This window comes from Bufo gargarizans, chromosome 1 (assembly GCF_014858855.1).
Source record: "Bufo gargarizans isolate SCDJY-AF-19 chromosome 1, ASM1485885v1, whole genome shotgun sequence".
In the NCBI taxonomy this organism is placed as follows: Eukaryota; Metazoa; Chordata; class Amphibia; order Anura; family Bufonidae; genus Bufo; species Bufo gargarizans.
In genome coordinates this window covers 417,591,866-417,613,702 of record NC_058080.1, presented here as the reverse complement: position 1 = coordinate 417,613,702, position 21,837 = coordinate 417,591,866, and the positions used below count along the sequence as shown (strand labels likewise).

General features: G+C 44.9%; 1 protein-coding gene across 1 annotated transcript; it reads left to right on the top strand.

Moving 5' to 3' along the window:
- The first annotated feature begins 7,584 nt into the window (after positions 1–7,584).
- RPS6 (ribosomal protein S6) lies at positions 7,585–21,624 on the top strand. Its single transcript, XM_044271665.1, has 6 exons — positions 7,585–7,699; positions 8,869–9,000; positions 9,095–9,305; positions 19,941–20,087; positions 20,859–21,016; positions 21,491–21,624. Exons 1-6 carry the CDS (start codon positions 7,694–7,696, stop codon positions 21,584–21,586), a joined length of 750 nt encoding a protein of 249 aa, XP_044127600.1. The 5' UTR covers positions 7,585–7,693; the 3' UTR covers positions 21,587–21,624.
- The last annotated feature ends 213 nt before the right edge of the window (positions 21,625–21,837 follow it).

The following is a 21,837-nucleotide window of genomic DNA, read 5'->3' as shown; positions in this document are numbered from 1 at the left end:
TTATTAATTATTCACCACTATATACTTTGCAGATTATTTCTTAGAATAACTTCTAATATTTTACATACCAAAGATCTCAAACTAGTTACACGGTACCACCTGTTACGTGCAGTGAGTGTGGACCCACAGTGCCAACCAACCTGTTTGATTTGGGCTAGTCTGGAGGGAGATATCCTGACGGTCCCCTGGTTTTCAATCTTTAACCCCTATACAGGGATCTGGACTTCGCTGCAGGAGAGCCCATCAGTCTGCTACCTCTTGAAATAGTCCTGGTGTGGTTAGCTGCTGACCCACTGGGGTGAGAGTCTCCACTGCTAAGCTCCAAGGAATCAGGCAATACACTTAGTCAAGAAACAGGCAGAGGTCAGGTTCAGTAGACTATGTGCGAATCAGTGAAATAGTCCAGAGACCAGGGCAGGTGGCTTAATATTTTATTTGCTCAGACACAACTGTACTTGTTCTTGAATTAGCCAAGTTATCCACTATCAGTTACTTGTGCAGCCTGGGAACAGGACATGCATACAGCTACTAATAGGCATTATTAAAGGGGTTGTCTCATCATGGACAATGGGGGTATATCCAGGGGTCAAGTCCTGGGAAACAAAGTGTGGGAACTCACCCAAGATCCACTGCAACCCCCCCCCCCCCTCCAAAAAATAAAAAAGCACAGAAAATCTAGCATGCTGTAATTTGTGTCGCTGCGGACTAAAAAAAAAAAAAAAAACACTTTTAGAAAAGTTTGTCCTGGGATTCGAACTCATGACCTCTACACATTAGAGGCAAGGCATTTACCCTCACAGCCATAAAAGCTGTTGAGGTAGTTGCTTAAAATAAAAAAAATAAAAATAAAAATAAGACTTCTACTTATACCTAGTGTACTGATACCTAGTGCACAACCATACACATGACAGCTGCCCCAACACACCCAGCTCTGCTACATCCATACACAGTGGGCAGCTGTCATGTGTATGGTTGTACACTAGGTATCAGTAAACTAGGTATCAGTAGAAGTCTTATAAAAAAAAAAAAAAAAAACACTTTTAGAAAAGTTTGTCCTGGGATTCAAACTCATGACCTCTACACATCAGAGGCAAGGCATTTACCCTCACAGCCATAAAAGCTCTCTAGGTAGTTGCTTAAAAAAATAATAATAAGACTTCTACTTATACCTAGGGTACTGATACCTAGTGTACAACCATACACATGACAGCTGCCCCAACACACCCAGCTCTGCTACATCCATACACAGTGGGCAGCTGTCATGTGTATGGTTGTACACTAGGTATCAGTACACTAGGTATAAGTAGAAGTCTTATTTTTTTTTTTTTTTTTTTAAAGCAACTACCTAGACAGCTTTCATGGCTGTGAGGGTAAATGCCTTCCTCTGATGTGTAGAGGTTGTGAGTTCGAATCCCAGGACAAACTTTTCTGAAAGACATTCTAAATGATGTCATTAGGGGGTGGGGCACCATGAGAGGAGTCACAGTGAGGCAGTTGCAGGCAGCAGCACTGCACAGACAGCTTCCTCTCAACTGAAGCTGCCCCTCCTCCCTTAGCCTGCCCTGCACAGTGCGCTCCGTCTCCCCTTGTGATTCTGATTCAGCCGCATTCTCCTGGCTTGAGGCTGAAAGGGAACGGCGTTCCTGCCATGAAAAAAGTGCAGGAACGCAGTTCCCATGCGTTCCCCCTCCACTCGACCCCAGGGTATATCGCTAGAGAAATAAATGGGACCGGAGTCGGCTTGATGGTGGCTGGACTGGAGTCCTCCAGCCACCACCTTGCGGGGCTCCGTTCTCTATATATAAGGTCTCTATATATAAGACAATGGGGGCATATCCTAGCAATATGCCCCCATTGTCTTTGATGAGTCAATCCCTTTAAACCATCGACACCAATGTCAGATAGTATAATATGCATAATTTATGCTTACATGCAGGTCCGCTTACTTGCTTCCTGATGCAGCACTTCGAAAATGACTGCTGACGGAAGCCCTGTCTCCCCCAGCCTCTATTTGCTTACAAAGGAGGTGGACAGGGGAAGTAGCGTATGCACAGTTCAGCCCCTGTATAAGTGAATAGAGGCTGCTGATGGACACGGGACCCTTCATTAACAGACAATTTCAGAGAGCAGCATCAGAAAGCAGGTGAGCAATCCTAAAAGTAAACATAAATAAGGCATATTTAAACCATTGGACTTGGGTGCTGATTAGGGTTGCACCGGGTATCTAATTATTGATACCCAGTTGATACTTTTGTACCTGGATCGATTTGATATGGGGATTTGCTATTTACCAATACTAGGATGCTCTGCTGCGCAGCCTAGTATCATGGTGAACATGGTACGCTCCGCTCTCGGTGTGTACCATGTTATCCTGAGCCAGCACAGTGGAGAAGAAGGGAGTCCCTCCCTCCCACTGTGTGCGGCTGTCGCTGGCCACCAATGAGAACAGAGAGGAGTAGGAGAGGAGGGACTTTGGCTACTGCGCCACCAATGAATATAATTTATTCCTGAATACAAACATAGGCTGCGGGTGTGTCACGGATGTTCCCGTGACAGGAGATCAGTGAGACTGGCAACACGTGGTTTGATTTGACATATTTTTCGTTTGGATCAAATGACGTCTGTGTTGTTTGTGGTGCTTGCCACACCTTCTTTCCCCAGGTGCGGCTATTGTGGTTATTTAACCTTCTCTATTTTTTGTTGTTTCTGCCAATATGCTATCCAGTTTATAGCTTCTGTTGTAGTTGTGGATAGCTGGTGTGTGATTCTCGGCTGAGTTCCTGGTGCAGCCATAGCCTCTTGAAGTTAAGTGTTTTCTTTCCCTTTTGTATTTTGTTTGGGTTATTTTGTTTGTTGCATTTCCCTGTCATTTGTATTAAGGCCTGAGGGAGACTCCCGTTCATCCTTCCTTTTGGGAAACAGGTTGTCTCAGTCCTGACATTAGTACTAGGGTCCTATAGGGTCAGTTAGGACACTAGGTATTCCGGTGTATGAACTCACCTACATCTGGGGTCTGTTTATACTGGTAGTTAGTCAGGACTTTGATTAAGGTTTTACTAGGAGGTGTCCATCTCCTTTCCCTAGTTTCCAGGCCTTTTTCCCTCACCCCTTTCCCTCCTATGTTTGGTGTGGTGTGTACCTCCCACACCCGAACGTGACATTGTGCCGGCCATATCACATACCCGGCCTCTATGACTGCGGCACCTGAGGGGTTAATTGTGGCGGTTCAGCGGATCACAGCATGCAGTTATAGAGACCGGGTGGCGGGTATGTGATATTCAGGCATAAATTATATTCATTCTCAGTATTATATTAATTGCGGTCCCCCCCCAAAGTATTATAGTCATTGGTGGCGCAGTGCGCCCCCCCCCCCCAGTATTATAGTCATTGGTGGCAGGTGCTCCAGGGTCCCCCCCCTCCTCACCCATTTATGGTGCAGTGTCAGATTCTGATCGGAGCCCCAGCTGGGGCTCCGATCGGTTACCATGGCAGCCAGGACACTACAGAAGCCTTGGCTGCCATGGTAAGCTCCCTGCTGCCGTGTGCACAAAGCACAGGGCAGCTGGGAGAGTGTAAAGTCCTATTCACCCTAAAAGAGCACCTGAGGGGTTAATTTCCGCAGGCAATGTGTTTCAGCCACCTGTATTTGTAATGTATTAAACGTTAGTTATCATTGGTGGCACAGTGCGCCTTCCCCTCCTCTTCATTCCTATTGGTGGCTGCGGCGGCAGCAGCAGCACAGGGGGAGGGAGAGAGTGACGCTGCAGTAGCACAGCCTAGTATCGATAAAAGGGAAGTCCTGGTATCGTATCGATACCGGGACAAAAGTATCGATTGGGTATCGAAAATCCGATACCTGAAACAACCCTAGTACACACATGCAGTAAGCGTTTATTCCTTCCTTCTCTTTGTCCTCTACAATTACATTCCCTTGGTCAGCTTTTAGAAGGCCAAAATTATTAAATTATTTATTTTTGGCATTTGTATATTAAAGTTTTGGGGATTTATTTTAATCTTCTCCATAATTGTTTTTCTGTGGCTAATTCAGCCAACTTTATTTTTATTTTTTAACATTTCCTATTGAGCTTTTTGTAATCCTGGAATGCTTTTTCTGCAACCTCAGCCTTCAATATTTTAAAGAGGACCACTTCTGACATGTGTGTTTTAATAGCTACATGCATTCCCCATGTAATATTAATCTATTCTTATGGCTCTATGTTGTGCCATTCCTTTATTATTTCTACTAGAAGTTATGAATGAATTGCTAGCAGTCTGCAGTAATGGCACAGAGGGGAGGTAACTATGTTGTGCCATTCCTTTATTATTTCTACTAGAAGTTATGAATGAATTGCTAGCAGTCTGCAGTAAGGGTACAGAGGGGGGGGGGGGGGTCCCTGCACAGTCTGACAATGGCAGCACTGATTGGATAGAGTGAGACTGTGCAGGTACACCCCCCCCCCCCCAACTTGTTACCTCCCCTCTGTGCCCTTACTGCAGACTGCTAGCAATTCATTCATAACTACTACTAGAAATAATAAAGGAATGGCACAACATGGAGCCATAAGAATAGATGTTTCAGAATTGTTATTACATGGAGTAGCATGTAGCTATTAAAACATGTCAGGAGTGGTGACAGGTCCTCTTTAAATGCTCTTTGTTTTTGCCTTACTGGGGGAGATTTATCAAACTGATGTAAAGGAAAACTGGCTTAAAGAGGACCTTTCACTCGCATACAAACTAAAAACTAACTCTATCTGTGGGCAGAGCGGCGCCCAGGGGTCCCCCTGCACTTACTAGTATGCCAGTCTATGAGTTGTGTGCTGCGATTGGCCAGCACTGCAGCAAGGGACACGCCTCCTACAAAAAATCAGTCCAATACAACAGATGGAGCTGAGACACCGGAGCCTATACCGGGCGAACGGAGCGGCGCCCAGGCATACTAGTAAGTGCAGGGGGACCCCTGGGCGCCGCTCTGCCCACAGATAGAGTTAGTTTTTAGATTGTATACGAGTGAAAGGTCCTCTTTAAGCTTCATTCACATCTCAGTTCTGAGATCCGGCAGGATGTTCCGCAACAGAGCAGCCTGCCAGATCTTTTACTTCACTGCCGGATCCCTACTGACTGCAATGAGGTCTGGCGGTGATCCGGCCGATTTCCGGCATAAATGCCAGGTTTTGTCCAGACAAAAACTGTTGCATGCAATGTTTTTTTTGTCTTAGTTACCTATAACATCCAATTGTATTCACCTTTCATTTTCCAGATGAGGCAACTTAACGAGTTTTCCTTTACACCAGTTTTGATAAATCCAATTACTTCCTGCGACTGGTTGAGGAACTGGCAAGAAGAGATAATTTTCTGGATCTGGTCTTGTCAAATAGACCAGATACAATGTAGGGTGTGCAGGTCTGGGTGCACTTGGGCAATGGTGACCATAATACGGTGATGTTCAATATAATATCCGGACAGGTCCTACAAAAGTGAACTAGAAAAACCTGGAACTTAAGAAAAGCCATATTCAAATGACTAAGGGATGAGCTCAGTAATAGGGGTCATGCACATGACCGCATACGTTTTGTGGTCCTGAAATCACATGTTCCGGCTGAGTGCGCGCTGCCATTTTTTTTCACACTCTTCTAGAAATGTCCTATTTATTTTCCGGGGCCATGAAATGGACGTATGCTGTCTGCATCTTTTGCAGCTCCACTGAAATAAACGGGTCCACATTTGATCCACAAATAATGAGGATCAGATGCAGACAGAAACTACAGTCGTGTGCATGAGCCTCCTTGTAACAGGTGTAAATACTGGCGAAAAACTACTTTTCACTCCAGGCGCACGGACTGCTGTCGATTCGCCTAGTTTATGATGAGGCACACTCCTGGTCATAAATTAGCTGAATCTTACAGCAGCATAGGGGGAAATCTTAGTCTGGGTTCACATCACGTTTTTCCCATCCGTTTAACGCATGCATTAAACGGATGCCTCAGACTGATGCCATACAGTGGAATCCATTCACCATACAGTTCCATTGAAAAAAAATAACATATACCTTTTTTTTACCTGATTCTGCAGGATACAAGAACATGGTGTTCTGCATTTTGGATTTTTTTTTTCTAACATATAAGGGCAGGTTTTCACCAGCGCTATAAATTCCATGCAAAACAGAACCCTTTGGCCTCTTTCAGACGGGCGAGATTTCCGCGCGGGTGTGATGTGTGAGGTGAATGCATTGCACCCGCACTGAATCCGGACCCATTCATTTCTATGGGGCTGTGCAGATGAGCGGTGATTTTCACGCATCACTTGTGTGTTTCATGAAAATGGCAGCATGCTCCTCTTTGTGCATTTTCCACGCAACGCAGGCCCCATAGAAGTGAATGGCGCTGCGTGAAAATTGCAAGCATCTGCTAGCAAGTTTTTTTATTATATCAAATGTGGTATTAGTTTATATACAGATTTTGAATTGAGTTTTGAGAGTGCTGGTATGTTCTGATTATCAAAAATGACTTTGATAAATGACCCCCAATGTTTCAGTTGATGTTGGGATAGTTAAAATCCCCCATAATAAGGACCCCATTATTGCTTGCTGCTAGTGTTGAGCGAGTTCATCGTACAAGGTTCGGGTTATCTAAGAATTCAGTTATGGATTCCGCTACCATGGATCTTAAAGGGGTTATCCCATCTTATACAATGGGGGCATATCGCTAGGATATGCCCCCATTGTCTGATAGGTGCGGGTCCCACCTACAAGGAGAACGGAGCGGGGAAAGTGGAGGAGGGCGCACTGCGCATGCGCAGCCGCCCTCCATTCATTTCTATGGAGCCGCCGAAAATAGCTGAGCGCTGGCTCGGCTATTTCCGTCGGCCCCATAGAAAGAAATGGGAGCGGTGGCCCGGCATGCGCGGTGCGCTCCCATTCACTTCAATGGGAGAGGCGGGGAGCTGTGCCTGGTGGTGGACGGACCCTGGGAAACCCGGGGTCCTCCAGCCACAACTCTCCCTGCTCCGTTCTCGTTGTAGGCGCGGGTCCCAAAGGTGGGACCCGCACCTATCAGACAATGGGGGCATATCCTAGCGATATGCCCCATTGTCTAAGATGGGATAACCCCTTTAAGTTATGGTCTGTGGTAGCGGGATCCAAAACGGACTTCTTAGATAATCCGAACCTTGTACGCCGAACTTGAAAACACAATTTGGCTCATCCCTACTTGCTGCCTTTCCTCTTTGTTGCAGCATTTCATCCTCAGTCTGCTCGGCTGTATGTTAATTGTTTTATTTTATTCTAAAAAAATTAATCAAACTATTGTATAAATGTGATGCAATATTTGTAAAGGTTCTCCGTATACTAATGTCCTAATATAATAGCCATCTTGATATCCCATTACTTGGTAGCACAGTGCTGGGCTGATGACCCTTCTTCTTTCACTTTGTGTTGTCAGGAGAAAAAGACATGGCTGCTATGTGCGCGGTACAGACCTCATTATAAACTGCCTCAGGTAGCACTGTCTAACCTTCCTCATACAAGTGACGGGAAGCCGGCATACTAACCTCCCGCCGCCAGGTGGCGCGTTGGCTTCCGCTCACTATGTTCTCCTGACGGCAGGACAATCTCTTCCTCCTCCCTATATGAGATCACTGAACGGAAGTTCGGCCTCTTTCCGGCAGGGAACCTAAGGCAGGCTGGTTGGCGGCCATGAAGGTGAGCCGGGAAATGAAGAATTAATCTAAGCTTTTTAGCGCGGTCTCCGGGGAAATACCGCCCGGGCTGCAGAGCATGGGGTGTGAGGAGCCCGGCGGTGGGCGTGGAGTGTGGCTAGTGGTTGTCAGGAGCTCGATGGTGGCGGATTGCCGGTGGACTGGCTTCTTCTACGTGTCTCCATCCGCTGACTGTACGCGGGCTCCATGGCTCGTGTGCGGCGCTGTACGTCAGTGTGCTGGAGGCAATCCCTGTAGGGGTCTGCAGTCCTTAGTGGCACCGTTATCCAGGCTGCTCTTTACCTGCAGATCTGGTCAGTCCTAGGGATAGACCCCATTCATATGAGAAGCATAGAACAGAATCGGCAGTGGGGCCTCTGCAGGTTTGAACTCTTACAGCTGGGCAGCCCCCCTCCTCACCAGACTTATGGAGGGCCCCCTGCTTACCTGCTGCTTGATGCTCGGTTGTTGCTTCTGTTTGTGTTCTGGTCCCTGCTTGTCAACAATGTGTGGTGGTTGGCTGTCATGTGTCCTGATGCATTGATGTCCCCGTCCCCCAAGATGTGCTGCTTGGGGGGACACTTTACACAGCGACAGCACATGTGACTGTTCCCCGCCTCATCTATTCCAGGCTCTATTGGTCCAATGAAGAGTTGGGAGCTACCCAAAAGTTTGAAAGCTGAACAACCCCTATAAAGGGTTATTCCTATATGGACCCTTTTTAAATATCCTCAGAACTTGCCATATATATCTGGGACCCCTGCCTTCCTTCAGTACAGGGGTCTGGCTATACGTGGAGTCGGTGGCTCTTCACTTGTATAACAGTTCTGTAAAGAGCTGTGACATGCTTACTGGTTTTTGAACTCCTATAGAGTAGAGCCACGCGTGTGGTGGCCTCTCCACAAGATGGTGTTTAGGGCTGCCCCTTGTCAAGGTAGGTGCAGGTCCCATAAAGTGTGGATATGCCGTAAATATGGACAGAACCCTTTAAGCCGCCAGCACATCCATGCAAGTCATGTTCAGCCCAAACCCTTCATGGCAAGAGCTGCTGTTACCTTTCTTTACCTGACTGGAGAACCCCTTTACCTACAGAACAGTCCATTATGGCACTGGTTAGACAGGTCTTGTGTACTCTTCCGTTCCTGTTTATAATGGTACCTCTTCTTTCCGCAGCTCAATATTTCTTTCCCAGCCACTGGCTGCCAGAAGCTCATTGAGGTGGACGATGAGCGCAAACTGAGGACCTTCTATGAAAAACGTATGGCCACGGAGGTCTCTGCTGATCCTTTGGGTGAAGAATGGAAGGTGAGACAGTTGTCTTGTGGCATTGCGGTGCAGTGTGTTGAGCCGTCCTTGTGAGGTGGCGTTGATTTTTCTTTTTTTCCATATTCTTACACAGGGATACGTTGTGCGTATCAGCGGAGGAAATGACAAGCAAGGGTTCCCCATGAAACAGGGTGTCCTCACTCATGGACGTGTCCGTCTGCTCCTCAGCAAAGGTCACTCTTGCTACCGCCCTAGGAGGACTGGCGAGCGAAAACGCAAGTCTGTGCGTGGTTGTATTGTGGATGCAAACTTAAGTGTGCTGAACCTGGTTATTGTCAGGAAAGGTGAGTTGCTGTTGCAGTTTGACTGTTTCCCTTTGCAAAAATCTGCTGTAAAGTCACTTAAAAATTATAATATTTTGGGAACAGGTTAGCAATGCTAGTTGGTCCATCCTTCAGTCAAAGGGTATGCACACGCAGCAGTGTAGTTTATGCTTATTTTTATGCAGGTTTACTTGCACATTTGCCTGTTTGCTGTTTTGATTGCAAAGGGTAAAATTTGCTCTCAAAATCCGCACAAACCATTGACATACTGTGGATTTCAAAATAACTATGCAGAAATTGATCTGCACCATGTACATGAGGTTTTGAAAAATCACATCAACCTAAGGGCTCATGCACACATTGCGGTCAGCAAAAAACATCGAAAAAAAATATGGATGACGTCCGTGTGCATTCCATATTTTGCAGAACAGCTGGCCAATAATAGAATAGTACTATCCTTGTCCATAATGCGGGCAATAATAGGACATGTTCTATTTTTATTTTTTTCATTGGACATATGCACACGGAATAACTTATATTTATTTTATTTTTTCTATGGATCCATTGATATGAATGGGTCTGCAAAGAAAATCTGTTTGTGTGCATGAGCCCTGACTGGTACTGCATTACACTGCAGATCTTCTGCACCATGCGCATATTCCTTGACGGATCTTCTCCACAGACCAATGATGGGCGAGCTTGTTGCTTCACATAAACATGGCAGCATATGCCAATGTGAATTGCTGCAGAAGCGCCATTGCGGCCACTAATTCAGGCAGTTATCGCCCCTGTAAAAGCTCATTAAAGGGGTTTTCTGAAATATTTTTTACTGATGACCTGTCTTCAGGCAGTGGTGCTTTGACCTTCTCGCAGCTTTTCCTAGGCCAGTTTATCGATTGGGTGGCCTAGGAGCAGCTGAGCGCAGCCGCTGTACAATGTCGTGTGCTTGGTAAGCTGCGAGAAGGCAGAGGCGCTCATAGGAGTACCGATGCCTTCTCGAACAGCTGATCAGTGGGGGTCCTAGGTGTCAGATCCCCACCGACCCAGAGTAATGATCTATCCAGAGGAGGTCACCAGTAAAAAAAAAAATCTTGGAAAACTCTTTTAAATGACTGCTGGTTGGCATGTAATCTGCTAATGTATAAGGGGCCCAAAGTCTGAAATATAAGACTACCATTAGGAAAACGCAGTGACTGTGCCATGTTGATGCAGCTGAAGGCTGATAACATGTGCAGGGTCTCTTATGTGTAATATGGGACTTGTACACCGAGCTGTTGTAATAGTACATTTCTCCGTGGTCTGTTCTTTCTGGATTAAAGCTTTGCTCTCCATAGCCCCTTGATGCTTGCGGAATAGGATTCAAACAAGTAAGCTCCTGTGACTGCAGAACATCCTAAGCCAATGGGTTAGTTTACACTGATGCCATGGTGACCACCTGCCGCTAGTTTGGGCTTTCTGTGCAGTCCCAGGAGCAGTAAAATGGAGTGCTCAATCTGTTCTGTGACTGACTCCGGGCCTGTCCCAAAGGACCCTACTAACCAGTAATGGTGCGTGTCATTTTGAGGGAATTTCTCTGCCTTATTCTTGATGTTGCTGCTCAGTGGGCACTCTGTTAAATGGCTGATATAGTGCAGTGCTTCTGCATCTGCCATACTGTAAAAGAGGTCCTTGTAAATGGTCTTTAGATGGAGCAGCAATGCGCATGCCCGATGGGATAATGTCAAACTGGAATACGCCAAATCTGTGGCAAAATCAGTGGCTTTTGTAGGAGATATCCCCCCTTTGCATTGCAATGGAAATAAATCTGTTAGCGGACATGCTTTAGATTTGAGAATCGTAGCCCAAATCTTCACAGAAGCCTTGCTCAGGTGCATTTTACAGCACCGGTGTTGTGGATTTTCAGTGTGGGGTTCATAGGTGGCCTTAATCTCCTCTCCCACCCCAGCCCTGACACTTTCTTCAGACCCACAACTGCTAGTCAAGCACATACTTAGTTGTCAGCAAACATAATGTGCGGATATCTGCTGGAAACTGAAGTTGGTATTCTAATCTTACATTTCTGCACATGATGTGCTGTAAATGTCTAATGGATGCAGGACACAAGTGTTTTTGCTGTTTCTTCATTTTGGCTTTATTTTTTCGGAACACAGCGTTATTGAAGCAATTTTTTTAAATCTACTCTTCTGTAGGGGGACAACCCATGGAAAGCCATTCAAATGTTACTGCAAAAATGACCTTAAAAATCACAAGCCATTTATATGGCTCTATTTTAAGCTGTAAAAAAATCCATAGCAAATTTGGGCAATTTTTTCTTTAAGGCTGTAAGTGGTTTTTTTTTCCCTTTCAAGTATGTCAAAATGCCAGAAAAGCCAAAAACATTATGCTGCATAAAAAAAAATCTGATTATTAACACGAAGCCACAGTAGCAAAAAATTAGGCTGTCATCTAAGGCTACTTTCACACTAGCGGTTTTTGCGGATCCGTCATGGATCTGCAAAAAACGCTTCCGTTACAATAATACAACAGCATGCATCCGTCATGAACGGATCCGGTTGTATTATGTCTTCTATAGCCATTGAAAGTCAAGGGGGTGGATCAGTTTTCTATTGTGCCAGATTGTCAGAGAAATTGGTGGATCCGTTCTTCTTTGACTTACATTGTGTGTCAGGACGGCTCCATCTTGCTCCGCACTACATTGCGGACAGAAAACTTCTACTTGCAGCGTTTTTCTGTCTGCGATGGGAGAACAGCTATAAACGGTGGATTCAGTTTTGTCCCCGTTTTCTTCCGCTATTGAGATCCTATGACTGATATGAATAGCGGAATTGAGAACGCTAATGTGAAAGTAGCCCAACATTGAAGCTGGTATTTTTACTGCCAAAAATGCCACGAGACATAAGTGCACAAACAGCAGTTTTTTTTTTTATTCACCCTGCAGTTTCAGATCCATAACTTTATTTTACAATTTTCATCCAAGTTTTTTTGCAGGACATATTGTAGTTTCTGATGTCACCATTTTAGATTGTATACTATGTAGCAGAAAGCTAGAAAAATTGTAAATGTGGTGGAATTGAGGGAAAAAATGCAATTCTGCCACAGCTTTTTTTTTTATGCACGCAGAGCTTTTTTGTGGGGCGACCTGTACTTTTCAGTGATACTATTTTGATGTGTGTGACTCTTTGATCACTTACGAAAAAAAAAAAAAACAATTTTGGGGAGTGCAAGTGAAATTTTGTTTTCCTGTTATGCAATTCTTCATTAGATTGGCCATTGTGTTCATTGGTGGCTATTAGTACAGTGTAACAGACTCCCTGATCTCAGCAGGGGAACGCTTTTGTGGGAGCGTGTGGCTACTGCTTCAAGACTGCTCAGATCCTGTGGTCACATTTGACCACGGCATCTGAGGGGTGAAATGTGATCAGCCTTATGAAATGGCTGTCATGGCAACCGAACAGCTCCCCCCTCGGTGTGTGGGATGCTGTTCGTTCCCCTGGAAACTAGGGATCGACCGATTATCGGATTTACCGATATTATCGGCCGATATTCAGGATTTTGAACACTATCGGTATCGGCATCTATTTTGCCGATATTCCGATAGTGTATGGGGAACACAGATCGCGCTGCTGACAGCGCTCTCCGTGTTCCCCTTAGCAGCACAGGGGAGAAGGAGCACTGTCTCCTCCCCCTGTGCTGCTCCTGCCGCTGCCGCCAATGTAAAGACAGGGGACAGGAGGAGGGGAGGAGCTATGGCCACTGCTCCACCAATGAAGATTAATCTATCATTCATTCATATACAGGAGGCGGGAGCTGCAGAATCACATTGCCGGCTCCCGGCCTCTATGAGCTGTAGCTGCGATCTGCGGTAGTTAACTCCTCAGGTGCCGCGGATCGCAGCTACTGCTCATAGAGGTCGGGAGCCGGCTATGTGATCCTGCAGCCAGCTCCCGCCTCCTGTATATGAATAAATGTGGGATTAAGCTTCATTGGTGGCGCAGTGCGCCCCCCCCAAGCCCCCCAGTATCAGACATTGGTGGCGCAGTGCGCCCCCCCCCCCACAGGATTCCCTCTCCCTTGCTCCTCCGATCGGAGCCCCAGCAGTGTAATGCTGGGGCTCCGATCGGTTACCATGGCAGCCAGGACGCTATTGAAGCCCTGGCTGCCATGATAAGCTCCATGCTGCTGTGTGCACAAAGCACACAGCAGCAGGGACAGTGTGAGCTCCTATTCACCCTGATAGATCTCTATCAGGGTGAATAGGACAAGGGTTCTAGTCCCTAAGGGGGCTAAAAGTTAGTTTAAAAAAAAGTTACAAAAAAATAATAAACACCAAAATATTAAATATAAATGAAAAAGAAAGATTTACAAAAAAAAATACACATTAACAATAAACATTAATTTTCAGCAGATTTGTGGGAATTTTAATTTTTTTTTCAAAAATGAAAATTCCCAGAATATCGGTATAAATTATCGGCTATCGGCCTGAAAGTTCACAAATTATCGGTATCGGCCCTAAAAAAATCAATATCGGTCGATCCCTACTGGAAACACAGCACTCCTAGAAAAAGACCTCTTGGATGCAGTGGTCACAATTGACCACTGTATTCGTGGGGTTAATGTTCCTGATTGATGTCATTGCCAACCAGACTCTGCCTTTGGGTGTCTGTTTTGAAAAAGCAAACATCTGTTTTTGAAGGGGTTAAAAACCTGTCTAGACCAGTTCTAAAAGGTTATTTTTTTTCCCCTACAAACACTTATGGTTTACCACAAAAATAAAGTTTATTAATGTTATATGTACCCCAAAACGCCATTAAATACAATTGGTGCAACAATGTTGACAGGATAAGGTAATGGCTGCATTGTAAAGTGGTACTTCAGCTTTCAGTTTACCCACCTGGAGAGCGCTAAACTACACTATGCTAGTTAACCCGTTCGCTACCAGCGCTGTACATGTACGGCACGGAAATCCCAGCGCAGTACAGATACGGTGTGCTGATTGGATGGGTGCAAGAGCTGCACCCGCCCGATCAGGGGCAGAGGTCCGGCAGTCACGGATAGCCAGACTCCTACTGTATGCTCCGGCATTGGTGAAAACACTGATGCTGGTGCATTAACCGTTGCACGGCCGCGTTCCACGCTGACCGCGGCATGTGTGGTATCCTCGCAGGTGCTTTTGTCCCCATGCTGCTGTGATGGGGACCCCATGACAGGGAAGGCAGCCCGATGCCTTCCTTAGGCATCGTGGCTGTCTTCCGGGAGAGCCTGTGAGATCCAGGGGGCTGCAAGTGTATTACACTGGTAATACACTTACAGCCGATGCATGACAATACAGAAGTATTGTGATCATTGTCAAGGGGATCAGACCCCCAAAAAAAATTTTACAAAAAAAGTTTCAAGTAAAAACGCTACCTTCCCTCACCCCAAAAAAAAAACTAGAAATATTGGGTATCGCTGAGTCCGTATCGACTGGCTATATGAAAATATCACATGACCTAACCCCTCGGGTGAACACCATAAATAAAATGGTGTCAAAAAAGCAATTTGTCACCTTACATCGCAAAGTGTAATGCCAAAGAATAAGTCATATGCACCTCAAAATAGTTCCAATCAAACTGTCATCTCATCCCGTAAAAATGATACCCTACCTAAGACAAAAAACAGAAAAAACTATGGAGACTAAGGCTACTTTCACACTTGCGTTCGGGGCTCCGCTTGTGAGTTCCGTTTGAAGGCTCTCACAAGCGGCCCCAAACGGATCCGTCCAGCCCTAATGCATTCTGAGTGGATGCGGATCCGCTCAGAATGCATCAGTCTGGCAGCGTTTGTCGTCCGCCTGGCCGTGCGGAGGCAAACGGATCTGTCCAGACTTACAATGTAAGTCAATGGGGACAGATCCGTTTGAAGTTGACACAGTATGGCTCAATTTTCAAACGGATCCGTCCCCCATTGACTTTCAATGTAAAGTGCAAACGGATCCGTTTGCACGATCATGAACAAATTTTTTTTTTTTATTTGGTTCATGGTAATGCAAACGGATCCGTTCTGAACGGATCTAAGCGTTTGCATTATAGGTGCGGATCCGTCTGTGCAGATACCAGACGGATCCGCACCTAAATGCAGGTGTGAAAGTAGCCTCGGGCTACTTTCACACGGGTTTTTCTTTTCCGGCATATAGTGCCGTCATAGGGGATCTATCCCGGAAAAGAACTGATCAGGTATATCCCCATGCATTCTGAATGGAGAGTAATCTGTTCAGGATGCATCAGGATGTCTTCAGTTCAGTCATTTTGACTAGGCAAAAGAGAACTGTAGCATGCTACGGTTTTATCTCTGAAAAAAAAAAAGGAAGACTTGCCTGAATGCCGGATCCAGCATTTTTTTCCATAGGAATGTATTAGTGCCGGATGCGGCATTCAAAATACCGGAATGCCGGATCCGTCCTTCCGGTCTGCGCATGTGCAGACCTTTAAAAATGATACAGAAAAAAATACCGGATCCGTTTTGCCTGATGACACCGGAAAAACGGATCCGGTATTGCAATGCATTTTTCAGACTGATAAGCATCCTAATCAGTCTGGAAAATGCCTGATCAGTCAGGAAAAAATGACATGCGTTTGCATACAGTTTGCCTGATCAGGCAGGCAGTTCAGGCAACGGAACTGCCTACCGGAATCAAACAATGCAAGTGTGAAAGTAGCCTAAAACATGTTTTTATTTTTCAAAAATGGTATCCTACTGTAAAACATAGTATACAGATTAGGTATCGCCGTGTCCGTAAGAACCTGCTGTATAAAAAATATCACTAACCCCTCAGGTGAACACAAAAAAAATAAGTTTTTGTCACCTTACATCACAAAAAGCGCAATAGCAAGCGATCAGTCATATGCACCCTAAGAGTACCGATTAAACAGTCATCTCATCCTGCAAAAAATGAGCCCCCTACAAAGACAGTTGCCCAAAAAATAAAAACTATGGCTTTCAGAATATGGAGACACTAAATAAAAATTGTTTTCAAAAATGCTTTATGTAAAACTGAAGCAAAAGACCAAAAAGTCATATTTGGTATTGTCATCCGTAACAACCTGCTCTATAAAAATACCACCTGCTCTAACATGTCAGATGAACTGTAAATGACAAAAAATGTAAAACTGCTATTTCTTGTTACCTTGCCTCAGTGGCAACTAAAAATCATATGTACCCTAAAATAATACCAACAAAACTGCCCACCTTATCCCGTAGTTTCCAAAATGGGGTCCTTTTTTGGGAGTATCTACTCTAGGGGTGCATCAGAAGGTCTTCAAATGGGATTTGGCAGCTTAAAATTATCCAATTAAATTATGCCCTCCAAAAACCGTATGGCGTTTCTTTCCTTCTGCGCCCGTACAGCAGTTTACGACCAAATATGGGGTGTTTCTGTAAACGGCAGAATCGGGGCAATAAATATTGAGTTTTGTTTGGATATTAACCCTTGCTTTGCTAGGGTACTTTCACACTTGTGGCAGAGGATTCCGTCAGGCAGTTCCGTCGCCGGAACTGCCTGCCGGATCCGTCAAAACGTATGCAAACTGATGGCATTTGTCAGACTGATCAGGATCCTGCTCCGTCTGACAAATGCATTAAAATGCCAGGTTCGTCAGATCCGGCATGATGTTGTGTGTTTTTTTTTTTTGGTTTTTTTTTGTGGTCTGAGCATGCGCAAACCGCAAAAATTGATTATTTTTACCGGATTTGGCATTAATGCATGTCAATGGGGGGAAAAATGCCGGTATCCGGATCCGTCTGACAAATGCCATCCGCTTGTGTCCGGATTGCTGGAATCCTCTGCCGCAAGTGTGAAAGTACCCTTAAAGGGGTTCTGCAGTTTTTTTAAACTGATGATCTATCCCCTGACTAGATCATCAGCATATGATCAGCGGGGGGTCAGCTGTTTGAGAAGGCAGCGGCACCACGGCCTTCTCGCTGTTTCCCTCAGGCCCAGTGACATCACTACTAGTATCACTGGCCTGGGCGGTGCTAAGCTCTGTTCACTTGAATGGGGCTTAGCCGCGCCCAGGCCAGTATGACGTCACTGGGCCTGCGGTAAACAACAAGGCCGTGGCGCTACTGCCTTCTCAAACAGCTGATCGGCGGGGATCCCGGGTGTCGGACCACCGCCGCTCAGATGCTTATGCTCTATCCAGAGGATAGATCATCAGTTTAAAAAAACTGCAAAACCCCTTAAAGGTAAAAAGTGACTCGGTAGTGAAGGCGTTAAGCCACTACACAAAGTACCAAACGCATCTAATTAGTGGGGTGATGGATAGGTGACCAGTATGTAAAAGCTAAAGTACCCATTTAATGGGTTAAAGGGGTTGTCTGGTTTCCAGCTGCAATGATGGGGAATGGCGATCCTGCTGAACCCTGTCATGTAATTCTGAAGAATTACATGACAGATGGTGCGATCAACACTGGCGGCATCTGTGGAGTTGGGCAGAGGGATGCAGCTCCCTCTGACTTCCGATTGGGGACCCCACAGTGAAATCATGAGTCTCTGATCTGTTACCATGGCAGCCTTTCTGCTGAAGCCTTCCAGGCCTGCCATTGTAGTCTGCCTGCTGTACTATGCATGAGGCATAGCTTGGCATACAGTGTAAAAATCCTTATTGACCCTAATAGGTCTATATTAGGATGAATAGGACAAGGGAGAAGGAACGCCCAGGGAGAAACGGGGCAGACTCCTCCCTGATTTACCGATAGTAGCAATTACCGAACAGCGCGGGAGAAGGTAACGGGGCCACAGCGGGGGAAAGGAGCTGCGCCCAGGGATAATGGGTGCAGTGAAATCCCTGGGCGCCGCGCTACATGTCCAGATTGTTGTTTTACAATGTTTGGACCCATAAAAAGGTCCTTTGTCTGACCGCAGATTTTCTATTTGATTGAGATCTGGGCTTTGACTAGGCCATTCCAACACATTTACATGTTTCCCCTTAAACCACTTAAGTATTGCTTTAGCAGTGTTTGGGGTCATTGTCCTGCTGGAAGGGGAACCTCCGTCCCAGCCTCAAATCACGCAGAGTGGTGCAGGTTTTGCTCAAGAATATCCTTGTAATTAGCACCATCTTTCCCTCAACTCTAATCAGTTTCCCAGGTTCGGCTGCTGAAAAACATCCCCACAGCATGATGCTGCCACCACTAGGGTTGTTTCGGGTATCGATTTTTTGATACCCAATCGATACTTTTGCCTTTTTTCGATACTAGGCTTTGCTATTGCGCAGTCTAGTATCGGCGAACAAGGAGCGTGCTGCTCTCGGCATGTGCTGTGTTCTCCTCAGCAGCACAGATGAGAAGGAAGCAGACATGGCGTTTTCTTTGGCGGAAAAGTTCAGTTTTAGTCTAATCAGACCAGAGCACCTTCCGCCATACATTTAGGGAGTCTCCACATGCCTTTTCACAAACTCACAACATGCCTTTTTGTTTAGCTGAAAATAATGGCTTTCTTCTGGCCACTCTGCCATAAAGCCCAACTCTATGGAGCATATGGCTTATTGTCCTCCTATGTACAGATACTCCAGTGAACTCTGCAGCACCTCCAGGGTTACCTTAGGTCTCTGTGCTGCCTCTGATTAATGCCCTCCTTGCCCGGTCCGTGAGTTTTGGTGGGCCGCTGTCTCTTGGCAGGTTTGCTGTTGTGCCATGTTCTTTCCATTTGGTTATGATGGATTTGATGATGCTCCTGGGGATAATCAGAGATTTGGATACTTTTTCTGACTTGTCCCTTGTTTGGAGAGTTCCTTGGTCTTCATGGCAGTGTTTGGTTAGTGATGCCTCTTGCTTAGGTGTTGCAGCCTCTGGGACCTTTCAAAAAAGGTGTGTGTATATGAAATGACAGATCATGTGACACTTAGATTGCACAAAGGTGGACATCATTTCTCTAATTTGTGACTTCTGAAGGTAATTGGTTGCACTAGAGCTTTTTATGGTCTTCCTAATTTCACTTCAACTTAGATTATTGTGTTCTGATCATCACATAAAATTCAGATTAACAAAACATTGAATTTAAGGCTGTAATGTACCAAAGCACAGTCAAGTGTGTGTGTGTGGGGGGGGGGGGGGGGGGTGAATACTTTTGCAAGGCACTGTAAGTAGTCTGTACTGTGTGGTTTCCTGAAGCACCAGCACATGCATGAGAACACAGGGTCAGGTGAGACTACACCACCAGTCCTGCCCTGTCACTCAGTTGGGGGCAGGGATATCTACAACACAGTGGAGCCTTTGGGGCAGCGAGGTGTAACAGTGATGTCTTCGTTGAACCAAATGTCTTTTATATCACGAAAGGCACTGATATGCATGGGGACAAAATGTTTGGATAAGACTGTAATGAATCTACCAGTTCACTTGGTTTACTACTGGGGCATGTGGTGACTTAATCTGGATTGGCTCCTGTCATGGGGACATTGGGATGGTATGGAAACCTTTCAAGATCTTACTCCAGTGAATTGATCTGACTTTAGAACCTGCCATGCCCTGACCACTGTTCTCATTGGGCTGTAGTGATATTACTGCCTCAAACCAATATATGCCTTAGTAGCACAGAGGGTGCTTATGAAATGGTGTTTCTTTTATGAAATGCACCTTACACTAAATATTTAAATGTAGTAATTTGGCTTTTTAAATTCTTAGGTGAGAAAGATATTCCCGGCCTTACTGACAAGACTGTTCCTCGTCGCCTGGGTCCAAAAAGGGCCAGCAGAATCCGCAAGCTCTTCAACCTCTCTAAAGAAGATGATGTCCGCCAGTATGTGGTCAGGAAGCCTCTCACTAAAGAAGGTAAATGTGTGGTGTAGGTCTAGTTGTTGGTGATGGTAGTGCTTGTGTAGTACCTACTCGAGTTTACAGCATGCCTAATTGCACCCTGTTTCATTAGCTGCACAAATTAACTTTAGATCTCATCAATAAAATAACAGGCGTTTTATACGTCCGCCAATAAAAATTTTCATATTTCATAAAAATTATTTATAGGAAATAAATACCCGACAGTGAATACATTTTATATGCAGTGAAACCTACAATATCTATAGGTCAGTCCTGGACAAATCTTAGCTAGGTCTTGTCCAATGAGAGGTCTGGTTCAAACTGCAATTTGCAAGCCTGGCATTAAGTTACTAGGTTTTACCCCCTCCAGCAGTCAGAATAGGGCTACTATTGGCAGTTAACGCAGCCCCTCTATTCCATTCACAGGACCGTGATGATTTGGCATAGTTGCACCACTGAAACCTCATGTAATGAGTTTTTTGTGGTTTTACTACAGTTGTAGCAAAAGTTGCACGTGCTTTCTCAGTAGCCCCACGAAACATAACTGAGCTGTTATGGTCTGTTGTGTAGGTGATCTAGAACTGACTGTTTAAGATCCGCCTCAGTTAATAAATAAAAAAAAATATATACCTCTGGGTTTACTACATATTGTCTCACTTTGTACCCCATACCTTTTTTAAGTCATATTTTGTGAACTGGAATACCCGTTTAGGATCATCTTAATCATGCCTACTCTCAGAATACACCTATACCATTGGTGCGTAATAATGTGACTTGTGTAAACAGGCAAGAAGCCAAGAACCAAGGCCCCAAAGATCCAGCGTCTGGTAACTCCAAGAGTGCTTCAACATAAGCGTAGACGTATCGCCCTGAAAAAGCAGCGTACAAAGAAGAATAAAGAGGAGGCAGCAGAATATGCCAAGCTGTTGGCTAAGAGAACAAAGGTATGATCACCATTTTAATTTTAAATAAAATCCTCTGAAAATTATGAAATTGCTGAAAATGTTCCATTAACGCACATTGTTAGTATTTAGAGTAGGGCTGCATCTATTACAAACATAGTCGAATATTCGATTAATGGATTAAGGATTAATTGAGTACTCTAACAAAAAAACTAATTAAAAGAACATTTTCCTCTGTGCACTGCACTGTTGTCCTGACATCAGTCAGGTCATAGTGCACGTTTACATGCACTGTCAGGAGGAAAGTGTGGTGCGTGTGACCATGGAGCAGTCAATAATAGCAAGCGATTCACTCCCGCTCCATGGTTACACGACATTTGCATTGTTTTTTTTTTTTTTTTTTGCATATTACTCGATTGAATCGAGTAATTGTTTCAGCTCTAATTTCGTTTTTGGTGTTTCTATTTCACTGACTATTATTAAAACACTTTTTAATGTAATTCTTTTACTATTTAGGAGGCTAAGGAGAAGCGCCAGGAGCAGATCGCCAAGAGACGGAGACTATCATCTCTGAGAGCCTCCACATCAAAATCTGAATCCAGCCAGAAGTAATCCTTATGATTTAAATAAAGACATTTTCTTGTAAAAGACCATTTGTGTATTTTTTTTAATCTTGGAACATTCCACTAAGAATCACTTAGACTACTTTTAAGAGTTGGAAGATTCTGCAATATGATGACACTTGCTTCCTCTCAAAATTCATACTTGTACTGGAAATGTATCATTGCAACTTCGAGGGTTTGAGCAAAATGAGGGTACTGAAGTTTGCATAAGTGATGCAATTATAAAGAAGGTTCTCAATC